This window comes from Saimiri boliviensis, chromosome 12, assembly GCF_048565385.1.
Source record: "Saimiri boliviensis isolate mSaiBol1 chromosome 12, mSaiBol1.pri, whole genome shotgun sequence".
NCBI lineage: Eukaryota > Metazoa > Chordata > Mammalia > Primates > Cebidae > Saimiri > Saimiri boliviensis.
The window spans coordinates 70,887,363-70,908,409 of record NC_133460.1 but is presented as its reverse complement, the minus strand read 5'-3'; the positions used below and the strand labels follow the sequence as shown (position 1 = coordinate 70,908,409).

General features: G+C 39.7%; 2 protein-coding genes across 3 annotated transcripts in view; one reads left to right on the top strand and one right to left on the bottom strand.

The window, feature by feature from the left end:
* Positions 1–21,047, top strand: part of PRKG1 (protein kinase cGMP-dependent 1) — a 1,343,496-nt gene that overhangs the window by 712,780 nt on the left and 609,669 nt on the right. The window lies entirely within an intron of this gene.
* Positions 16,744–20,913, bottom strand: CSTF2T (cleavage stimulation factor subunit 2 tau variant). The gene has a single exon (XM_003922448.3). The coding sequence runs from the start codon at positions 20,851–20,853 to the stop codon at positions 18,988–18,990; it is 1,866 nt and encodes a 621-aa protein (XP_003922497.1). The 5' UTR covers positions 20,854–20,913; the 3' UTR covers positions 16,744–18,987.

The window sequence follows — 21,047 nt, the reverse complement described above, 5'->3', positions numbered from 1 at the left end:
TTGTTGCCCAGGCTGGAGTGCAATGGCGCGATCTCGGCTCATCCCAACCTCCGCCTCCTGGGTTCAGGCAGTTCTCCTGCCTCAGCCTCCTGAGTAGCTGGGATTATAGGCACACGCCACCATGCCCAGCTAATGTTTTGTATTTTTAGTAGAGACGGGGTTTCACCATGTTGACCAGGATGGTCTCGATCTCTTGACCTCGTGATCCACCCACCTCGGCCTCCCAAAGTGCTGGGATTACAGGCTTGAGCCACCGCGCCCGGCTTAACTGTTTTTCTTATTCCTACAAGTGTCCTTCTCTTGCAGCTGTACATGTGCTGAAAATCTATATTGCTAAGTTAGAAATATTTTTCATTCCGTTCTGAGTCAGTTATCTCTTCAAAAGGACGTGTTTTACACTCAGAGTTCCTAGGAAGTAACTTCTTGGTTTTCTTTTTTTCTCTCTCTGTTTTCCTTTTTCTTTTCTTTTCTTTTCTTTCTTTCTTTTTCTTTTTTCTTTTTTCTTTTTTTTCTTATTGGCTTTTGACTGAGTTCTTGACTGCTGGAGTTGCTGAATGTTTCAGTTAGAAAATTTCAGTCTTTTTCTTTAGAGTCTATGAAGAGATGGGATCCTTTGTGGATTACTTAGAGCTACAGAAATATTTTCCCCCCTGATTCTTGTGACTGTTCTTAATAATTGCTCTCCCTCAGAGAAATCTGAACTTCTCATTTCACTTTCTAAAATCTTTAAGTTAGTTCTTACAACTTTCAGCATAAAGATCAAATTCATTAGCTTATCTTTTGAGACCCTGGGAACTTGGCCTTGCCTTGTCTCCTGGTAATCCTTTATATTCCCCACATTACCAAACCATTTATATGATACCAAGGCAGGAGACTAGGGTCTGGGGACAGGGAACTTTAGGCCAATTAACGCGAACTTCCTAAAGCTATACTGGAAGGAAAAACCCAATCTCTCCACACTCAAGAAACAACAAGATCAAAGATTACTCTCCCTATAACCCTCCCCCTTCCACTGAATCTCAGATGGAAAAGCAAAGTGCCTTGGAGTGGCCACAGGCCAAGCACGGGCCACCACTTCATCTGCATATGACATCAATCTGCTCCAGCTTTGAGTTAGCTGCGGGCCAATTCACTTCAGCCTTTAATTAGCCACCAGCCAAATCCTTCATCTAGATAAAAGGTAGCTGATAGGAACCTCAAAAGAATACTTAAACCCCAAAATCTTCCTAAAGGGACCCTTAAGATGTTTGCTCCAGCCCATTCCCACCCTGTGAGGTGCTTTCTTGCTTTAATAAATCCCTGCTCTTGCTTCTTTGTTCCTTCGCTCTTCTGTTACTTTGTTTGTGCGTTTTATCCAATTCTTTGTTCAAAACCCCAAGGATCCGGCCAATTCACACTCAAGGCCTGCCTTCTAATACAATAGCACCATGCTAGTTTATTCCAACATCTTATCTCATACAAGTCCTCTGTCTAGCTCTCACTAACTACTCTAAATTTTCAAAACTCAGTTCTGTTTCAAGAAAACTTTCCTGATCACTTATGAATTCAGATTCTCTTTAATTGTGTTTCTATAGTAGTATAGTGCTATAGTACTCTATACTTTCCTCTAACATGGGGACTGTTTCAGAAGAAAGTATATCCTCAGAGGAACTGGGACAAAGTAGATATTGAATAAATGCAAAAATCTATAGGAGCAGGATCCGTTCTGGTTTCGCTGAATCTTCATTGCTTGTAACATGGTGGCATTAGATAAATGTTTGCTAAAAGAAAGATGAGTAAAATGAGCTAGTTATGCTTTTATTTCTTGTTTTCTGAGTGCTTCTTATTATTAAGAATCTATTAAAAATGAGGTACATTCACTTACCCAAGCACACTCGTACTAGCAGTTGACTACCTGTTTTAATAATATTAATGCTACAAATCAGTGATGACGTTAATTAGTTGATCCATTTATGGTTTTGAACCATTACCCAAAATTTTATCTAGTCGTAAGATAATTTACATCCTCTTTATCTGTGCTACCCAATCTGGGAGTTGTTGCAATGAATTAATTAAATTTGAATACATTTTAAAATGTATTTATTCAATTTCATTAGTGACAAGTTCTGAATAGCTTCATGTAGATAGTGGCTGCCATACCAGAATCACAGATGTAGAATATTAAATTTTATATAGAATATTAAATTTAAATCAGTGATTGAGTGGTAGGTTCATAGGCTGGAATTTACCCTCTTTGCCTCTATTTTTCATAAGTGAAAATTTGAGGAGAAATACAGTAGTCAGAAGTAAATATTCTTCAAAACATGATGACTATTTTTACAGAAATCTGCTTATAAAAACCAAAATGTATTTGTTAAATTAATACCAAGCAAATGTTAAAGAATATACTCATTAGGTGCTCCTAAAAAAAAACCCTCAGATTCGTCTCTAATATTTCTAACATTGGATTTTAATGTAATTCAGAATGTGGTACTTCCCAAGTAATGGTAAAATATGCATGATTATAGAATTTATGTCATTTTAATACACTTTACTTGAGCTGGTAACTTTTCATAAAAGATTTTTTTAATATATGTAATTTGTGGGACTATTTTCTTAAGTAAGGCTCAGAAATACTAGATATAGGTAAAACACAAAGATAGTAAATAAGGATTAATTCAATCATAACATTTTGATGCATGTATTCTGAAATGTTTAATTGATATTATAAGATGTTGTGTACCACCTTTGAAACCAGGAAAAGTTTTCAAAAGTCTTTTCATTTCATTCATTAAACAAACACTGAAGATATATATATATATATATATACATACATACCCTATATATATAATGTTTTAACAAATAGTGCAAATAGTTCCTCAGACTTTTTGATTGGGTTATTAAAATTTGTCTTAGATAAACAAAGCACATTTTTAAGAAAATCTGTCCTCTATTGTACTGGATAAATCTATAGGAAATAGAAATATATAAGCTATAAAAGCTCAAGCTGGATAAAATCCTGATACCATTTCTATTGGTTTGTCTAAAACAGGATTTCAGGAGCTTGAAACTTCTTGGGTCAAACAAAGTCAGCTGTTGAGGGTTTTCCACATAAGATTGCCTTCACCATTGTCAAGTCTGTATTAGATTTCTTCTTGTACAAAATATAGCTTTGCTACATAAGGAAATACAAGGAAAGTGGTACAAAAGAAAGGTGACATTTTTTTTTCCTCTGCCCAGATCTTACAGTCTGCTCCAAAACACAGCCCAGACCTCTCTAATTAAAAATGCCTCCTTCTCTGGTAGCAAATCTTCCTTGGAGTGTCTCTTTCCTCTTCGGAAGTAGAAGTCCTCATAGCTGATCTGGTTTCCTCCGTCTTCTATCCCTCTCTTTCTTTCTTAATGCCTGGAGAAGCAACCAGTGCTAGTTCATGTTTCATGTTGCTCCTAGGGTTTTCATGCCCACAGGTTTTTTCTTTGCTTATTTGTTTGTTTGTTTTTAAGGACTAATATTAATAACTGGCACATATCACATATCAATAGCTTATTATACGTACACATGGTACAAGTGCTTTATCAAACAGTCCTCTCAACTACCCTTGGAGGTAGTTTGTCTCATGTACAGATTTGAAAGTGAGGTGTAGAAATGAGTCACACAGTTAGTTTGTATGTGCTAGAGCCAGAATTTGAACGCAGGCAGAGACTAAGCTCTTTATTATAACAGTGCCTTCTTTGGAAAACCATTCTCAATTCCCTTCAGATTCAACCAATGTCTTCAGAGCTATAAACCATGAAAATGATTACCTACCTTTTCCAAAAGTGTTAAAGAACGTTATTGAAAACTCTCAGGTCTTCCTCTGCAATTTGACTCCTCCTATTTCAGTCCAGTTATTAAGTCACAGAAGAAATAATTTCTTTCATATTTTAGGAACACTGTTATCTGATCATCCACTTACCTGCCAAAGAAATGCTGAAGTCATGTAAGATGCCATTTTATTTATAGTAAAGAGATCACAGGGAACAGACATTTCTCCATATAAGCTAAACAAATAGCCAGTACTCACATGAAAATGCTGAAAGTAATTAGCCATCAAGAAAATGCCACAGTGAGGTCAGGCATGGTGGCTCATACTTGGAATCCCAGCACTTTGGGAGGCCGAGATGGAGGTTGCAGTAAGCCAAGATTGTACCACTACTCCAGCCTTGGCAAGGGAGTGAGGCTCTGTCTCAAAACAAAACAAAACAAAACAAAACAAAACAAAACAAAACAAAACAAAACACTACAATGAGATACAGTTTCATATCTATCTGAATAGCTATAATTAAAAACAGAAAAACAAGTGATGACAGTGTTACTGAGCAATCAATGGGCTCATTGCCCAGTGCTCATGGAGATCAATACCATAGCACTGGCTTTTGAGAAAAGAAAATCTTTATTTTAACTATACTGGCAGGGAGATAGAAGGAAGCCCTCAAATCTGTCTCCCTGCCCTGGAGTTTGGGTAGGGTTTTATAAGCATAGGATAATGAGGTGTGATCTGATTGGATCTTGCAATGAGATGATGTTGGGGGCATAACCTGACTGGATCCTACCATCATAGGGTGGTGCCAGAGCTAGATATGATTGCATCCTAGACTTGTCATGCAGTGTTCACTTAATTCAGTCCCCTGTGCTCACTCTGAACACTTGGGTTCCTCCTGCATCCCGCCACCCCATAGTTGCACACCTAGTTCATCTGGGCATGCTCAACCTGGAAGTCTATGGCAACTGAAAAACTCACAACTTTCTTACAGAAAAACTGAATCAGATCGGTCTAATGCAATTACAAGAGGATTTAGAGAACTGAAACCCTCATTTATTGTGAGTGGGAATGTAAAATAGTGTGGCCATTTTGGAAAACATACAGGAAACTTTATGTTTCTTCTAACATTAACATGAAGTTCCTATATGATGTAGCAATTCTACTCCTAGGTATATACTCAAGAGAAATGAAAACATGTGTGCACACAAATGTTCACAGTGGCACTATTCATAATGGCCTGAATGAAAACATCACAAATATCCATCAACTGGTGAATGAATAAATAAAATGTGGTACATTCATACAAAGGAATACTAATGAACAACAGTACCACAACATAGATAAATGTCTTAAAAAACAGGTTAAGTAAAATAGAAAATATAATATGTAAAATATCTGGTCAGGTACAGTGGCTCAGTCCTGCATTGCCCATATTTTGGGAGGCCAGGGCAGGCAGACAGCTTGAGCTCAGGAGTTCAAGACCACCCTGGCACACATGGCAAAACCCTGTCTCCATCAAAAATACGAAAACTTAGCCGGGCATGGTGGTGCATGCCTGTGGTCCCAGCTACTCAAGACACTGAGGTGGGAGGATTGCGTGAGCCCAGGAGGCTTAGGCTGCAGTGAGCCAAGATCATGCCACTGCACTGCAGCCTGGGTGACAGAGAGAGATCTTGTCTCAATTAAAAATTATATATTTAGTTTTTTGGTTTTTTGTTTTTTAATTTTTTTTTTTTCTAGAGACGGGGTTTTGCCATGTTGGACAGGCTGGTTTCAAACTCCTGACCTCAAGTGATCCACCCACCTCAGCTTCCCAAAGTGCTGGGATTACAGGTGTGAGCCACCGCTCCCAGCCTATATTTAGTTTTAATGATTTCTTATAAATAATCTATTGTTATTCCATATAAATAATTCTCCATTCTAAGTTTTGGTTTTCATTTTCCTCTGTAATCCTAAAACCCAAGTCTGGTACTTGGTTCTTGGGAGAAAAAACAGCAAGAAGGAAAACTGTAAGAGCAAAACATTGATTTCATAAATTTTTCACTATTGCCAAAAATCACATGTTCTAGACCCGTGATGACCTTCATTACTTAGTGAAAATGATGCCTAATGTTTCTTCACATTCAGCTCTCAGCATGGACACTGTTCTACCTTATTACTTGTCTCTTTCATAAAACTGAATAATAATAATGAGGACAGTAAGGGCTTGGAAGTCAGACGAACTTGGATTCAATAGTGCTTCCACCTCCTATGAGCTGTGTGACTTAGGGCAAATTAGTAAACTTCTCTGAGCATATTTCTTCATACTTCCTCCAGTTTTAGTGAAGTTAGAGATGCTGCGTGACAAATGCCTGGCATTTAGTAGGCACTCAGTGTATGCTGTTGGTATGTTATTCATGACCCAACCTTCCAAAAGAGGTCATAGAACTCTTAAGTGGCATGTGTTAGTTCTGGAGCACTTGCAAGAGCCCTGCTACCACCTCCCTTCCTAAAAAATAAATAACTCTCCTCCCCCTAATCTTGTGGCTGACATAGAAATTCCACTATTACAGTCTCTTTCCATCAACTCAGTATTTGCTCACTATGTAAATTAAAATGCCTATTGGAATTGAAAGAACATTTTAAACAATTATATTTCATGTCTATATCAATATATTTTATTTTTTATTAAAAGACTAGACCAAAAACAAACAAACAAACAAACAAACAAACAAACCTTTCATAACATGGTGGTTGAGACCAAGAAGACTTACTGAGCAGCTGAAAATGAGCTGGAGACAGCTCCTCCTGCTTGGGGTGGCTGGCCATGATTATATATGTGGAGTAAGTCTGTGGTTTTATGGAAAACAAAACAACAACAAAAACACTAAGCCCTTCCTCCCTTATTCCTTCCTGCCTCCTCTCTTTGAAGAGTTAACTTTTACTGAAACACCACTCTCCAGCCCTGGTACTTTGTGTGTCTTTGCCACAGTGCTGGCCCTGGCAGGAGATTGGTTTCACAATCCTGCTTGGCTGGCATAGGCTGAGTCACTAACCAGCCCATCAGTCCCCTTCCTTATGAGTAATCCTTGGTAAATGAAAGAATGGGCAAGAGATGCAGAAAAGCCTGTTTTTTCCTCTGCCTAGAATAATCCAGCTTGAATTCCTCGGGATGAGTAGTTTGGGGCCATTTTATTTGATTTGATTTTTTTAAGTTTTGTTTTAGGTTCGGGGTACATGTGTAGGTTTGTTATACAGGTAAACTGTGTGTCACGAGGTTCTGGTATATAGTTAACTTTGTCACCCAGGTAATAAGCATAGTACCCGAAAGGCATTTTTTCTGATCCTCTCCCTGTTCACTCCCATCAAGTAGGCCCCAGTGTCTGTTGTTCCCTTCTTAGTATGCACGTGTTCTCATTTGGCTCTACTTATAAGCGAGGATATGCTATTTTTGGTTTTCTGTTCCTGTGTTAGTTTGCGTAGGATAACGAAGCTTTGCCCATTTTAAAGGAAGGTGATCACTGATCAAAGTTCAACTAGTTTGCATGTCTCAATACAGGCATTAACTAGGGGAAACATTTCTAAAAACATGTTTATCTGAAAATGATGACAGTGAAATCCCCACCAATCAAAGATCCTGTAAGCCATCTTCCTTCCAATTCACAAAACATTCTAATTAAGCAATTTGCTCCCCCGACTCCTCCATGGGCAAAGCCCCAGATTAGGACTGGAATGCAAGTAGTCTGAATACATGTGGAAAGGAAAGATTTTTAAGTTCCCAGTTCATCTTTACAACCTCTTTTTTTTTTTTTTGAGAGGAAGGCTAGAGTGCAGTGGTGCGATCTTGGTGCAACCATTCAAGGGATTCCCCTGCCTCAGTCTCCCAAGTAGCTGGGACTACAGGTGCCTATCATCACACCTAGCTAATTTTTTGTATTTTTAGTAGAGACAGGGTTTCACTGTGTTGGCCAGGCTGGTCTCAAACTCCTGACTCTAAGTGATTTGCCCACCTCAGCCTCCCAAGTGCTGGGATTACAGGCGTGAGCTACCACAACCAGCCATCTTTACAACCTTTTATGGTTTGATGTCACCACTTGAAAGGCCTTGATTTGAATTTAAATTGTTGTTTGCTAGAAATATTTTGAGTTCAGTCATTTAAGGCCAATGAAAACTTTCAAGAAAAAAAATTAATTTGCTTAATTTACAAATGTTGATTTGGTTAATTTGTATTCTTAATTATGATTAGGTTCAAAGACAAGGTGAAAGGCACAAATTGCAGTATAGAGTTTTGCTACTATTTCCAACACATCTACTGAAAATGAAGTAACAGAACAAACACTGGGCTGATCCTTTGAATTGTTCCTGTTATATTGGTCTGTTCTTTTTGGTACTTTAGAATATTTAGATGAGGTTTGGAAAATTGTTAGCAGTGGAATTCTGTTGAGGGTTTATTCGCACTGAATATTAAGCATGCTGATTTTACAGCTTCAAAATTTCTTTTAGAAATCTTTTTCTGGCTGGGCGCGGTGGCTCAAGCCTGTAATCCCAGCACTTTGGGAGGCTGAGGCGGGTGGATCACGAGGTCAAGAGATCGAGACCATCCTGGTCAACATGGTGAAACCCCGTCTCTACTAAAAATACAAAAAAATCAGCTGGGCATGGTGGTGCGTGCCTGTAATCCCAGCTACTCAGGAGGCTGAGGCAGGAGAATTGCCTGAACCCAGGAGGCGGAGGTTGCAGTGAGCTGAGATCGCGCCATTGCACTCCAGCCTGGGTAACAAGAGCGAAACTCTGTCTCAAAAAAAAAAAAAAAAAAAAAAAGAAAGAAAAATCTTTTTCTTTTTTTTTTGAGAGGAAGGCTAGAGTGCAGTAGTATGATCTTGGCTGGTCTAGGTAAGTTGTGTGAGACGTTAGTCAATATTTCTGGGTTACAGGAAAAGATACTTACAAAAAAAAATGAAGTAACCCGATGTTAGTATTCCTATCTGGGTAGTATATTTTACCAGGAAAATAATAAGACTTGTGGGATTAGAGAACAATTTAGGTTTTATGAGAGAATTTTTTGGTGAATGGTGGCATTCATTCCAGGGAGTGACACCTTGGCTGAAACAATTTTTGGTGTGCCATGTTTCTGGTGATCATATATAATAAATATAAATGTTTCTAGCAATTCAATATAAATTGTTCTCCATATCTAAGGAAAAAAACAGTTACTCATATGGACAAAATACATTCAGGCATCTTCCCCAAACAACAATAATTTCGACTGTGGTGTCTTAGGTTTCCCATTAGATCCAGTGTTCACTCAGTATCTGTGAAGGAACAGGAGTTTTGTTTGTCTGCTTGCCTGTCCAATGTGGCATCTCATAGATGAGCTATATCCTATTCTCCTCAGATTGGTTAAGGATTTTTGCCAATTTTTGTTTTTATCTGCTGTTGGGAACCAGCCTAACCCCATTCGTGGGTGCCCTTAGTCATGGTGGTGACAAGGGATTGAGAAAAGGAGATGAAGACAGAGACACAAGAGTAGCATTTACAGCATGGGGCCAGGGGACCAACGCAAGCCTGGGAACTGCATTGGCCCTGAGCTCTGGGTTCCAAACACTTTTATTATGTGCATAATCTCCTTGATCTTATAAGCGTGGAAGGGGAGGGCAAAGGGGCAGGTAAGAGCTGGACAGAGCACTTGAGATCCTTCTAAGACAAGCTAAACTAGTGCTCTGAGTTTACCACTCATTGTTATCAGGGTGTGGCTGCATCAGAAGTATAGCGGATTAGGAGCCACAGGGTTTGACCACACCCAGTGCATCAAGGGTCTTTTATCTCCTGAGCATTGTCAACATAGAGTAATTAAAATCACTCCATATTCTGAGAATTTAGTCAGAGCCTGAGGTGTTCTTTGATCTCTGCCCTGCAAGGCTTTTCTCCTCCTTGCCAGCTCGCGGATCTTGTGAGCAAAGACCCTCCTGGATCTTGTGAGCAAAAGTCACCTCCCTTCTCAGAGATCTTTACATAAGCCGTCTTTACAAGGCCCTTATACAGTTTCCATTCTGAGAGGGCATCCCTGCTCTGCAGCCACCCCGAGATGTTCCCCATTGTTACTATGCTCTGAGATCGTCTTTACCTTAGGCCTCCTGTTTGCTGCTTGATTTCTAATTAACTGCACCAGTAATATAGTTTAGTTTGTTGTATGAACTTCAATGTACTGTAAGCCAATCAAGCTTATAATTTTTAAGCCAGAATTAACATAAGTCTCCCCCTGCCCATCTTGACCCACAGTCTGCAATAATGGAAGGGCAGCCATTTATGTAAATTAAAAATCCCTTCTATTTTTCATAATATTAATTTCACTTTTATTTGTCGTCATTGTTTTCATATTATTGTAGGATCAGTTTAAAGCAGTGCTTCTCAAACATTTGTTTGCATATGGATCCTTGGGGAGCTTGTTAAAATGCAGGTTTTGATTCAGCATGTCTGGGTGGGCCCCCAGATTCTGTATTTCTAATAGGCTCCCAGGTGATGCCGGTACTGTTGGTCCAAGGAGCACACTTTAATTAGCAAGAGATTAAGGTATATTCTGTTCTCCTCAGCATATAACATGACAAGGACGGGGGAGGAGGAGGACTGGAATGATGGACTGGAATGGTCGCTGAGCAGGTTGGTGTCTTTCCTGGGTAATCCCATGGAGATGGAAGGGAGACAACTATGGCCACACCAAACCTCAGATGAAATTTCCTCAAGGATTTTTCTTCCACTGCCTGAAAAATTTCTGTGAAGAAACTGAAGCATTGACATGCTTTATCTAAAATTGCTGGTACCAATCTTTTTTTTTTTTTTTTTTTTAAGTGAAACAAGGATTTGGAGTTATAAAGTATCAGAGTACATAATTCTAGATTTTAAAGAATTTTAAGGTATTTTAAAAAATTCTCGGCCGGGCGCGGTGGCTCAAGCCTGTAATCCCAGCACTTTGGGAGGCCGAGGCGGGTGGATCACGAGGTCGAGAGATCGAGACCATCCTGGTCAACATGGTGAAACCTCGTCTCTACTAAAAATACAAAAAAATTAGCTGGGCATGGTGGCACGTGCCTGTAATCCCAGCTAGTCAGGAGGCTGAGGCAGGAGAATTGCCTGAACCCAGGAGGCGGAGGTTGCGGTGAGCCGAGATCGCGCCATTGCACTCCAGCCTGGGTAACAAGAGCGAAAACTCCGCCTCAAAAAAAAAAAAAAAAAATTCTCTTGCCCCCCCACAGTATTTAACAATGATGTATTTTTAGCCCCTCACTTTTATAAAATCCTGTAGAAACAGTCAACATAGTTTTCACAGAAATAACTTTTTCACACTCATGTTAATTTCAGCCTATCAACCTATATAAAACAAAAAATAGTGCAATTGGCATAAACTAGCTTACCATCTGATATGGTTTAGCTGTCTCCCCACTCAAATCTCATCTTCTAGCTCTCATAATTCCCACATGTTGTGGGAGGGAGCCAGTGGGAGATAATTACATCAAAGGAGTGGGTCTTTCCATTGATGTTTTCATGACAGTGAATGGGTTTCATGAGATCTGATGGTTGTAAAAACAGGAGTCTCCCTGCAAAAGTTCTCTGCCTACTGCCATCCATGTAAGATATGACTTGCTCCTCTTTGCCTTCTGCCATGCTTGTCAGGCTTCCCCAACCACATGGAACTGTGAGTTCTCCATTAAACCTCTTTCCTTTGTAAATTGCCCAGTCTCAGGTATGTCTTTATCAGCAGCATGAAGATGAACTGAGTCTGGGTAATTTATAAAGAAAAGAGGTTTAATTGGCTCATGGGTCTGCAGGCTTACAGGAAGTCTGATGCTGGTAACAACTTGGCTTCTGGGGAGGCCTCAGGAAGCTTAGAATGATCACAAAGGGAAAGGGGCAGCAGGAACAGGGCCAGGACAGGAGCAAGAGAGCAGAGGGGGAGGTGCTGCACACTTTTAAATGACCAGATTACATGAGAGCTCACTCACTATGTACTATGGGGGATGTTGCTAAACCATTCATGAGAAATCTACCCCCATGATCCAATCATCTCTCACCAGGCCTCAACTCCAACACTGGGGATTATATTTTAATATGAGATTTGGGTGGGGACACAAAGCCAAACTATATAAGGGCTATATAGGACACACAAGGATTTTGAATTTTATTCTAAGAGCAATGTAAGTCATGAGAGATTTTAAAAGGGAAAATATGTGATCTGGTTAAGGGCTTTTGTTTTGTTTAAATCACTGTGGCTGTTATATGAAAGTTACATATAATGGGTCATTTTCTAAAATCTACATAAGTAGATTCCTAAATTGGTATAGGTGGCTTCATATTCATTCCAGGCAACAAAGTGAGATTGTAGAGAATCAGAGAATCAGAGGTTGACACGTACATTAATAACAGATAAATTAAAGAATTCCATGATGTATACTATTCATATCTTCATTCTAGAGCTGTTAACATTTAATATTTATATTCCATGATGTATACTATTCCATGATGTATACTATTTATATCTTCATTCTAGAGCTGTTAACATTTAATATTTATATTCCATGATGTATACTATTCATATCCATGATGTATACTATTCCATGATGTATACTATTCATATCTTCATTCTAGAGCTGTTAACATTTAATATTTATATATATGAATAATACATATGTCATAGTTTATAAATATATGTTTTAACTGAAAAAGAAAATACTGCTATTTTGGGTTAATATTTATTGAAAATGCAAAGGTTTATGGGATAAATATACTGATTGGCTTAGTATCCTAGGACATTCCTTTGCTCAGTATTTTTGTTTGCCCTGGGTTTTCCTTTTGTTGCTGGTTGGTGTTGATAAATATATATGCTGAACCAGTTTTTCTTTCTTCCCTTTTTTTTTTTTTTTTTTTTTTTTGAGATAAGGTCTTGCTCTGTCATCTAGGCTGGAGTGCAGTGGCAAGATTCTGGCTCACTGCAGCTTCCACCTCCTGGGTTGAAGTGATCCTCCCACTTCAACATCCTGAGTAGCTGGGACTACAGAGACATGCCACCATGGCCAGCTAAGTTTTGTATATTTTGTAGAGATGGGGTTTCATCATATTGCTCAGGCTGGTCTCAAACTCCTGGATACAAGCAATCCTCCAGCCTTGGCCTCCTAAATAGCTGGGATTGCAGACATGAGATACCATGTCCGGGCTTGAACAAGTTTTTCTATATCACATTTGTCAAATTAGACACTGACATTGATCAAATCTAATAATTGTGTTTTTAATACAGTATAAAAGCAGGAGTTCTAAGTTTGAAAGCTAGGAAGAGGTTGGGCTTGTGGCCAAACTGGAGAATGTAAGCTGTATCTACAAGCATTTAAGTTCAAAATTTTCAAGAAAATTTGTTAAATGAAACCAATTTGAGGTTTCTTGTCCAAAGATATTTAAACCTTTAGGGAACTAAAGTTCAATAACATTGACAATGATTCTAGAATTTTCAACAATGTAATTTCTCTGATGCTTAAAATAGATGAGGATCTTTTTCTCTCATGATTGATAAGCATAAAAAGATGAAATCATTTTGGATATAGGCTTAACCAAAGATAGGAAATACATTGTGTTAATAGTTAATGGTTGTATTGACTCTCCTATACAAGGATTGTGTCTGACAGTGTTTTTAGTCCTGATTTATGTCACTATATTGATTTAATACAAGAACAAGAGTGATATTTCGCATATGGAGTATGGTTTTATAAATGTTAAGGCACCAAACAAGCGCTATATTGGCCTATTTCTTTTAAATCACATTATGAACTCAATGATACCATTTTTCAATGTTGGCACATATTTTAACTGTTATTAAGGTGAATCTTTAAGATTCACTTAAAGAATGTGTACTTCAGGCCGAGTGCGGTGGCTGATACCTGTAATTTCAGCACTTTGGGAGGCTGAGGTGGACAGATCACGATATCAGTTCAAGACCAGCCTGACCAACATGGTGAAACCCCATCTCAACTAAAAATACAAAACTTAGCCAGGTGTGGTGGTGTGCACCTGTAATCCCAGATACTCAGGAGTCTGAGGCAGGAGAATCACTTTAAACAGGAGGCAGAGGTTGCAGTGAGCCAAGATCGTGCCGCTGCACTCCAGGCTGGGTGACAGAGTGAGACTCCGTCTGATAAAAAGAAAAAAAAAAAAAAAAAAAAAAAAAAGAATGTATATGTCACCACACGCAGCTAATTTTTTACATTTTTTGTAGAGAAAGGATCTCCCTGTGTTGCCCAGGTTGGTCTCAAACTCCTGAACTCAAGCAATCCTTCCACCTCAACCTCCCAAAGTGCTGGGAATGCAGGCATGAGCCACTGCATCTGGCCACTAGATATAATTTTTTAAATTACTAAACTTGTAACTTATATGAGATTAATTTCAAATATCTGCAGATAATATACGTGCTCAATCATACAAAATTCATTATGATTGAGAATGTTGTATATTTTTTGTAGTTAGTTATCTACTTTTTTATTTTTTACTTTTAAAACCTATGATTAAGGGATAGTTACCTAGTTTGGGGTTCGAAACCAACTCTTGGTTATAAAGAGTTGTTATTAAATGCCAGGCACTGTGGCTCACACCTGTATTCCCAGCACTTTGGGAGGCCAAGGTGGGTGGATCATTTGAGATCAGGAGTTCGAGATCAGCCTGGACAACATGCTGAAACCCTGTCTCTATTATAAATACAAAAATTAGCCAGGCATGGTAGCACATGCCTGTGATTGCAGCTACTTGGGAGGTGGAGGCAGGAGAATCACTTGAACCCAGGAGGCAGAGGTTGCAGTGAGCTGAGATTGTGCCACTGCACTCCAGCCTGGGTGACAAAGTGAGACATTGTCTAAAACAAAACAGAGTTGTTATTAACGAGGACACTATGCTCCTTTTTCTAGGTAAATATTTGGGTGCTTTTTTTGCAGTATTTAATAAGCACCAGGTTTGCAATTTTTAACAATGCTACCTCAAGTGTCACTTTTTTTTTTTTTTTTTTTGAGACAGAGTCTCACTCTGTTGCCCAGGCTAAAGTGCAGTGGCACAATCTTGACTCACTCCAACCTCCACCTCCCAGGTTCAAGTGGTTCTTGTGCCTCAGCCTCCCAAATAGTTGGGATTATAGGCAAATGTCAACATGCCCGGCTAATTTTTGTATTTTTAGTAGAGATGGGGTTTCACCATGTTGGCCAGGCTGGTCTCGAACTCCTGACCTCAAGTGATTCGCCTGCCTCAGCCTCCCAAACTGCTGAGATTACAGGTGTAAGCCACCATGCCCAGCTCCCAAGTGTCACTTTTGACACAATTCATGCCTTCAAATGACATGTTATGTATTGTTGTAGAATAATACCAAGAAGAAACTGATAGTTAATATTTTATGAGAAAGGTAATTGGTAATACGAATATTTGTGAAGGTTAATTTTCAACCAAAGGAGTACTTTTGTTTTAGGGTGCATAAAAACAAATGAAAATATTTAAAGATCTAGCTCAGTTAACACATGAAATAAATAAATAAGCACATTATATAATATGCCAATATCATGTAATATCCCTATTAACATTATTGAATATTAAATTTATATTATGGATACTTTCAATATATTAATAATGTCCTTAATATGAATTAGTTCTTACCCAGTGCATTCTTGATAAGAGACTGATGAAAAAAAAGCAAGTTTCAACCAGGAAAGAGATTAGCTGATAAAAAGCAGTGAGAGACTGACATTCTTTTGTAAGAAGACTGTCAGATGTTAACTGATAATTCAGTTTCTCTGCCACAGTAGGCTGTTGCACTTAATTACCCTTAGGCCTCATCAGACCTAAGAGAAAGGCCTGACACACTATAGGAAATTACATTCTGTGTGCTTAGCTAATGTCCCATCACAGCATGGAAAAACAAGAAGCTTTGCAAGCTGTGATTAAGGGTTTTCTTTTTTAAATGCTTTTCTACCATTAGAATTCTGAAAAGTATAGTTGAAAAGCCAAACATAATCTCACTTAGATTATCCTTCCTTTGTCTGAGATTCACATTGGCTTACATCTTTTCGAATACTCCAAAATCCTCAGAAGTCAGCAGATGTTAAAACATATTTTTGGTATTAATTATCAGTAATATGAGGGGAAGAGCTAATAGGCAGGCACTGATTAAAGTTGATCATCTCATCATCCCAAGAAATAGGTACTGCCCAAGAGGATACGCCTTAAAGAAGCATTAGCAAATCACTGTTTCACCCCAACATCTTCAACTATTGTGATGAATGAATTGGTGATTTTATTTTAGTCTACCCGTCTTAGGGAAAATTCAGGATGTGAGGGGTTATAACCAATGATTGTGTAGTAAAACACATAAAAGATTCTGATTGTGGCAATATTGCTTGCATTATTTACTATCAAATGAAATAAGGCTCTATGCTTTCTACATAAATACTGGAACATTCAATCAATCAGAAGTGATGAGAATCTATTTCTTTAGCTTTCACTGAGTAAAGGTGATTGTTTTTAATAACTTATTTCTAATTGTTTTTTTATATGCCAAGTAGTTGTCATAGCTCATTTGTTCTGTGTTGAATCTAAACTCTTATGAGGGCAGCATTATGTGCTCTTAATGGGACTTTCCCCCCCATTAACTCTGATAAAATGTTTTGCCATTTTCCTGTCTGTGAATATAGGAATGAGATAGACTGTCCCTGTGTTCAGTTTGTGGTCTATTAGAAGTGGGAGTGGGTAGTAGCAGGTAAAAGTAAACAGTGCACTTCACTATATAACTACTGCTGTCAGTAATGAAGATAACTACAAGGTGCTATTGGAATACAGAGTTCTCTCTGGGCAACATAAGCTTAATATCTGAGCATCACCAAGATGTTGCTAATAACCACCACAAAATAGCACGTCTTTATAGGTACTTCAACTATCAAAGTATATAGATAATGGCTCTAAGAGAGTTCCATCCATTCTTGCAATTTTATTAGTTCTGCCTTTTTCATTAAAAACAAAAGGTAATTAGGCCCCATGCATATCCAGAATGGAAGACTTCTGTATAATGTATTCATTAAAAATAAACATATCAGATACTGTCAGCCTTAATTATCCACTATTTTTATTTTGCCTGCATTAAGATTAGACTAGAATAAAGACTGTAACATTTAATAATTTTGTTGGAGCCCTTCAGTGAAAGCACTGGGATAAAGCAATTTCAAAGTGATCAACCCAACTCTGTGAATTAGTATTAACCATAATTATCACACATTTAAAGGTGAGTTATCCTCTCCAATGGGGAAGCATATGAGAAACGTGGGTAAAAGAGAAAATGAAAAAAAGAAAAAAAGGAAACAGGAAAGTAGTAGTATGAACAACAGAGTAAAACAGGTAGTAGAAAACAACAGCATAGGGATGAAAACCTTGTGAATAAAGAATTACTAATTCAAAATGTAAAAATTCTGCAAAGGAAGATAAATTTCTACATTTTCAACTCTCTGTATTTTTTCATCTGTAACTAGATATTGGTTTTTCTTCTCCAAAGTAAAATCACCTGATATTTGATAATTTATGCTTCTATTATTACTTGTTTTATGATACAAATGTTTGTGTTCACATCCTCAAGGCTTAGAAATAAAGTAGTAGTAGTGCAATGTGCTAAGCCCCGTCTTCCAGCCATTTCTGAATGTCTCATTGGTATGTATATTAGGACTAAATGGCTGTATTACTTAAAAAAAGTAAAATGAACAGTAAGTCGACTGAGTATTCAGGCGATGTAAAAACTACCTACCTGGGCCTTGATAATTCTGATATGATTAATGATAGAAAAGTAGGCTGGGTGTAGTGGCTTACGCCTGTAGTCCCAGCACTTTGGGAGGCTGAGATGGGTGGATTACCTGAGGTCAGGAGTTCAGGACCAGCCTGGCCAACATGGTGAAACCCCATCGCTACTAAAAAATACAAAAATTATTTGGGCGTGGTGACGGGCTCCTGTAATACCAGCTACTCAAGAGGCTGAGACAGGAGAATTGCTTGAACCTAGGAGGCGGAGTTTGCAGTGAGCTGAGATACCGCCACTGCACGTCAGCCTGGACAAGAGCAAAACTCCCATCTCAAAAAAGAAAAAAAAAAAAAAAAAAAGGAAAAGTAGATTATGAAATAAGAAAACTAAAAGGCATGTTAAATGCTGTTTGGTCTTAAGGTTTTTAACTCCTGTCTGGTTGAGTAAATGGATACCTTCTGTACATGAAAGCCAGACAGACACCAAGAAACTGAGTTTTACTTAATGAATGAAACCTTCCACTTGTTATGAAAAGTAAAATACCATGTATAACTCATCCAGCTTAACTGGTCCCTAGACACTGGTTTTTGGGAAGGATGTGAGAGAATTACTGACTCAGATTTAGGGTTTAAAGACTATTGAGAAACAGGAAGGTATTGAGAGATTATTAGGTTCCATCAGAGCAGTCTTAAGTAACCTTGTTGATTTTAGAATTTTCACAGCAAAATTATCATGTTCAGATGCTGGAGGCCTGGCAGAACCTTGCTGGTCTCTGAAGGATGTGATAAATGAAGCAACATTAAACCAGGTACAGTTCTTGACTTTTTCAGGTAACATAACTTTAGAAAAAAAAACAATTCTAATACAAGTTTAAACTTACCCTGTTAACTCATATGTTTCAAAAATAATTCTAAAGCACTAAGACTATGTTTAACCTATTGCCTCCAAAATAAGATTTTGCATTTTAAATGGTTTATCAAGAAATGTACCTTAAACTTGAGGTAAACGTCTTTATTTTGTTACACAACCAAAAATCTTAAAACTATCTATCTTAGTATATTAACGTTTTAACAGGTCAACTTTTAGTCTTTAAGAGCAGTTTTCACAAAATTTTACTCCACATTAAAGAAATGTAGTTAACATATTGCAGACACCTTAATATTGCTGCTTATTCTTTCTAATCTTATTTGGCATAGTATCATGTTCAGTTATTTTACAGTAACGAAGCGAACAGACCCCCCTCCTCCCCCACCCTAAATTAAAAATAGAAAGAAAACAGAAAGAAATAAAAAGAACAACAACAACAACAAAAGATTAGGTTCTAGGAGGAAAAGCCTAATCCAAGTGTCGGGATGCAGAAGTCAGCTTTTTGCACCCATTCTCAATGCTACAGAATAAACTTTCAGACTATAGCCAAATATTTTCTAAAACCTTTCAAGAAGCTCCAGTAGATTTCTGGATTTGCTCCTTTAAAATCAAGATACTCTGCCTTTGCTCAGGGGGCAGCATGGCAATCTGATCTGCAGTCAGTTGAAGAACCTGCATGATCAAAGCCGCCTTTTCCTGATCCTGTGGAGTGACCTGGCTCTGCCCAGGACTAAAACTGCTAGGCTGGCTTCCACCTTGCTTGGTTGCCCCCTGTATGCCTGCTCCTTGTATTCCCACTCCTTGTATGCCGGCCCCCTGCATCCCTCCTCCTTGTATGCCTGCTCCCTGCATGCCTGCTCCCTGCATGCCTGCTCCTTGTATGCCTGTACCCTGCATACCAGCTCCAGGATTTGCCACCCCTGATATGCCTGGGACCTGTCTGGGTCCCTGAGGGCCACCTGCCCCTATATTAATGGGACCAGGACCCTGAATTCCACCAGTCATAGGGCCTCTTGAACTGGGGACAGGGCCCCTCATCTCCAATCCTCTTGCATCCATGCCTCTTGCTTCCATCCCTCTGGTTTCCATCGCACAGGTCTCCATTCCTCTCCTCTCCATTACACGCGTCTCTAAGACCTCAGTTTCCATGGCGCGAGTCTCCATCGCTCGAGAGTCTCTATTACCTCTGCCATCCATGGGTAGACCCCTTTGATCTATCATGGGGCCTCTGGGCTCTCCAATTAGCAGTCTGGGATCTCCTAATGGTGCTCCCCTCATCTCATGTGAGGAAGGGCCACGGGTGTCATGACCAGAAACATGATGCATGGGGGGACCCTGATGGGGTGGGCCCAGATAACCTCTGGGCTCCACTTCTCCAGTGACTGAAAGCAAAGTCCCTCCACGTGGGTCATTTGGAGCATCTCCTAACAGTCCTCGAGGAGGTAGGCCACCAGGAGTCATGGGTCCACGAGGTATAGGAGCTCTAGGATCTGACATCTGCACTTGTCCCCGCTCTAAAGGCACTGGGCCAACCCCTGGCATTCCAACTTGGGGCTGCATTGCTCCTCCAGGAGTTAAGGAACCAGGCCCAGGTCCGGGAACTGCAGCTGGTATTGGCCCCGGAGCTGGAATTCCACCCTGGATAGGGGTCTGCATCAGAGGAGGAATGTCCTTCACAGGTCTTCTAGCCAAATGCTGAGGCTGAGGGGCTGGAGGATTCTGCTGGTTCAGCAGAACATTAGGTCCTGGGCAAAGCCCAGGGCCAGGGCCAGGGCCAGGGCCAGGACCAGGACCAGAGCCAGAGACAGACACAGACTGAGATTTGCCCGGGATCAGTGGTGTTACATGTATCTTCCGATGCAGAATTTTCAGAGCAATCTCTGGATCCATGATTCTCATCACTACTTGTGCCTGCAACAGGGCATAAGCCAGTTGTGGATTCTGAAGTAACATGTTTCGAGCTTCCTGGTGGCTGTTTTGGACACAGAGCTTCATCTGCTTCATGAGCTCAAACATTTGCTCTGGGGGGAGACTGGCTACTGCTCTGGTAATCGATTCAGGGGCATCTTCTGGATCGATGGGATCCCCATAGGGTGAGTCAATAATGGGCGCTGCAGGCCCAAGGCTCTTTAATTCCTCCTTATTCTTTTCACTGGCAGCATTGTCCACCCGAAGCGCTCTCCCACTGAACTCCCGCCCATTGAGGTTCCGCATGGCACTAAGCGCGGTCTCCTGGTCTTGGTATTCGCAGAAGCCATAGCCCTTGGGTTTTCCCGTCTCTCTATCGTATACCAGCCGGAAACTGACAACAGAACCAACCTCCGAGAAAATGTCCTTTAACTGCTCCTCAGTTGCCTCATACGGAATGTTCCCCACGAACACGGAACGCAGTGATCGATCCATTGCCGGGTCTCTCACCGCCAAACTCGACATGATTCCGGTTGTGCACACAGCCGATAGCGGATTCTTTGAGGCGTCTGTCCTCTTGCGACCGGCACTTCCGCTGAGCAACGGAAGCGGCTCTTTCCGGGGGGAAACCTTACTAATTCGCTTGAATCGTTCCGCTTGCCTGTGGACCCTGCATCCCGCTAACAGCTAATGCTTTCCGTCCCGGATTCTCCGTGGTT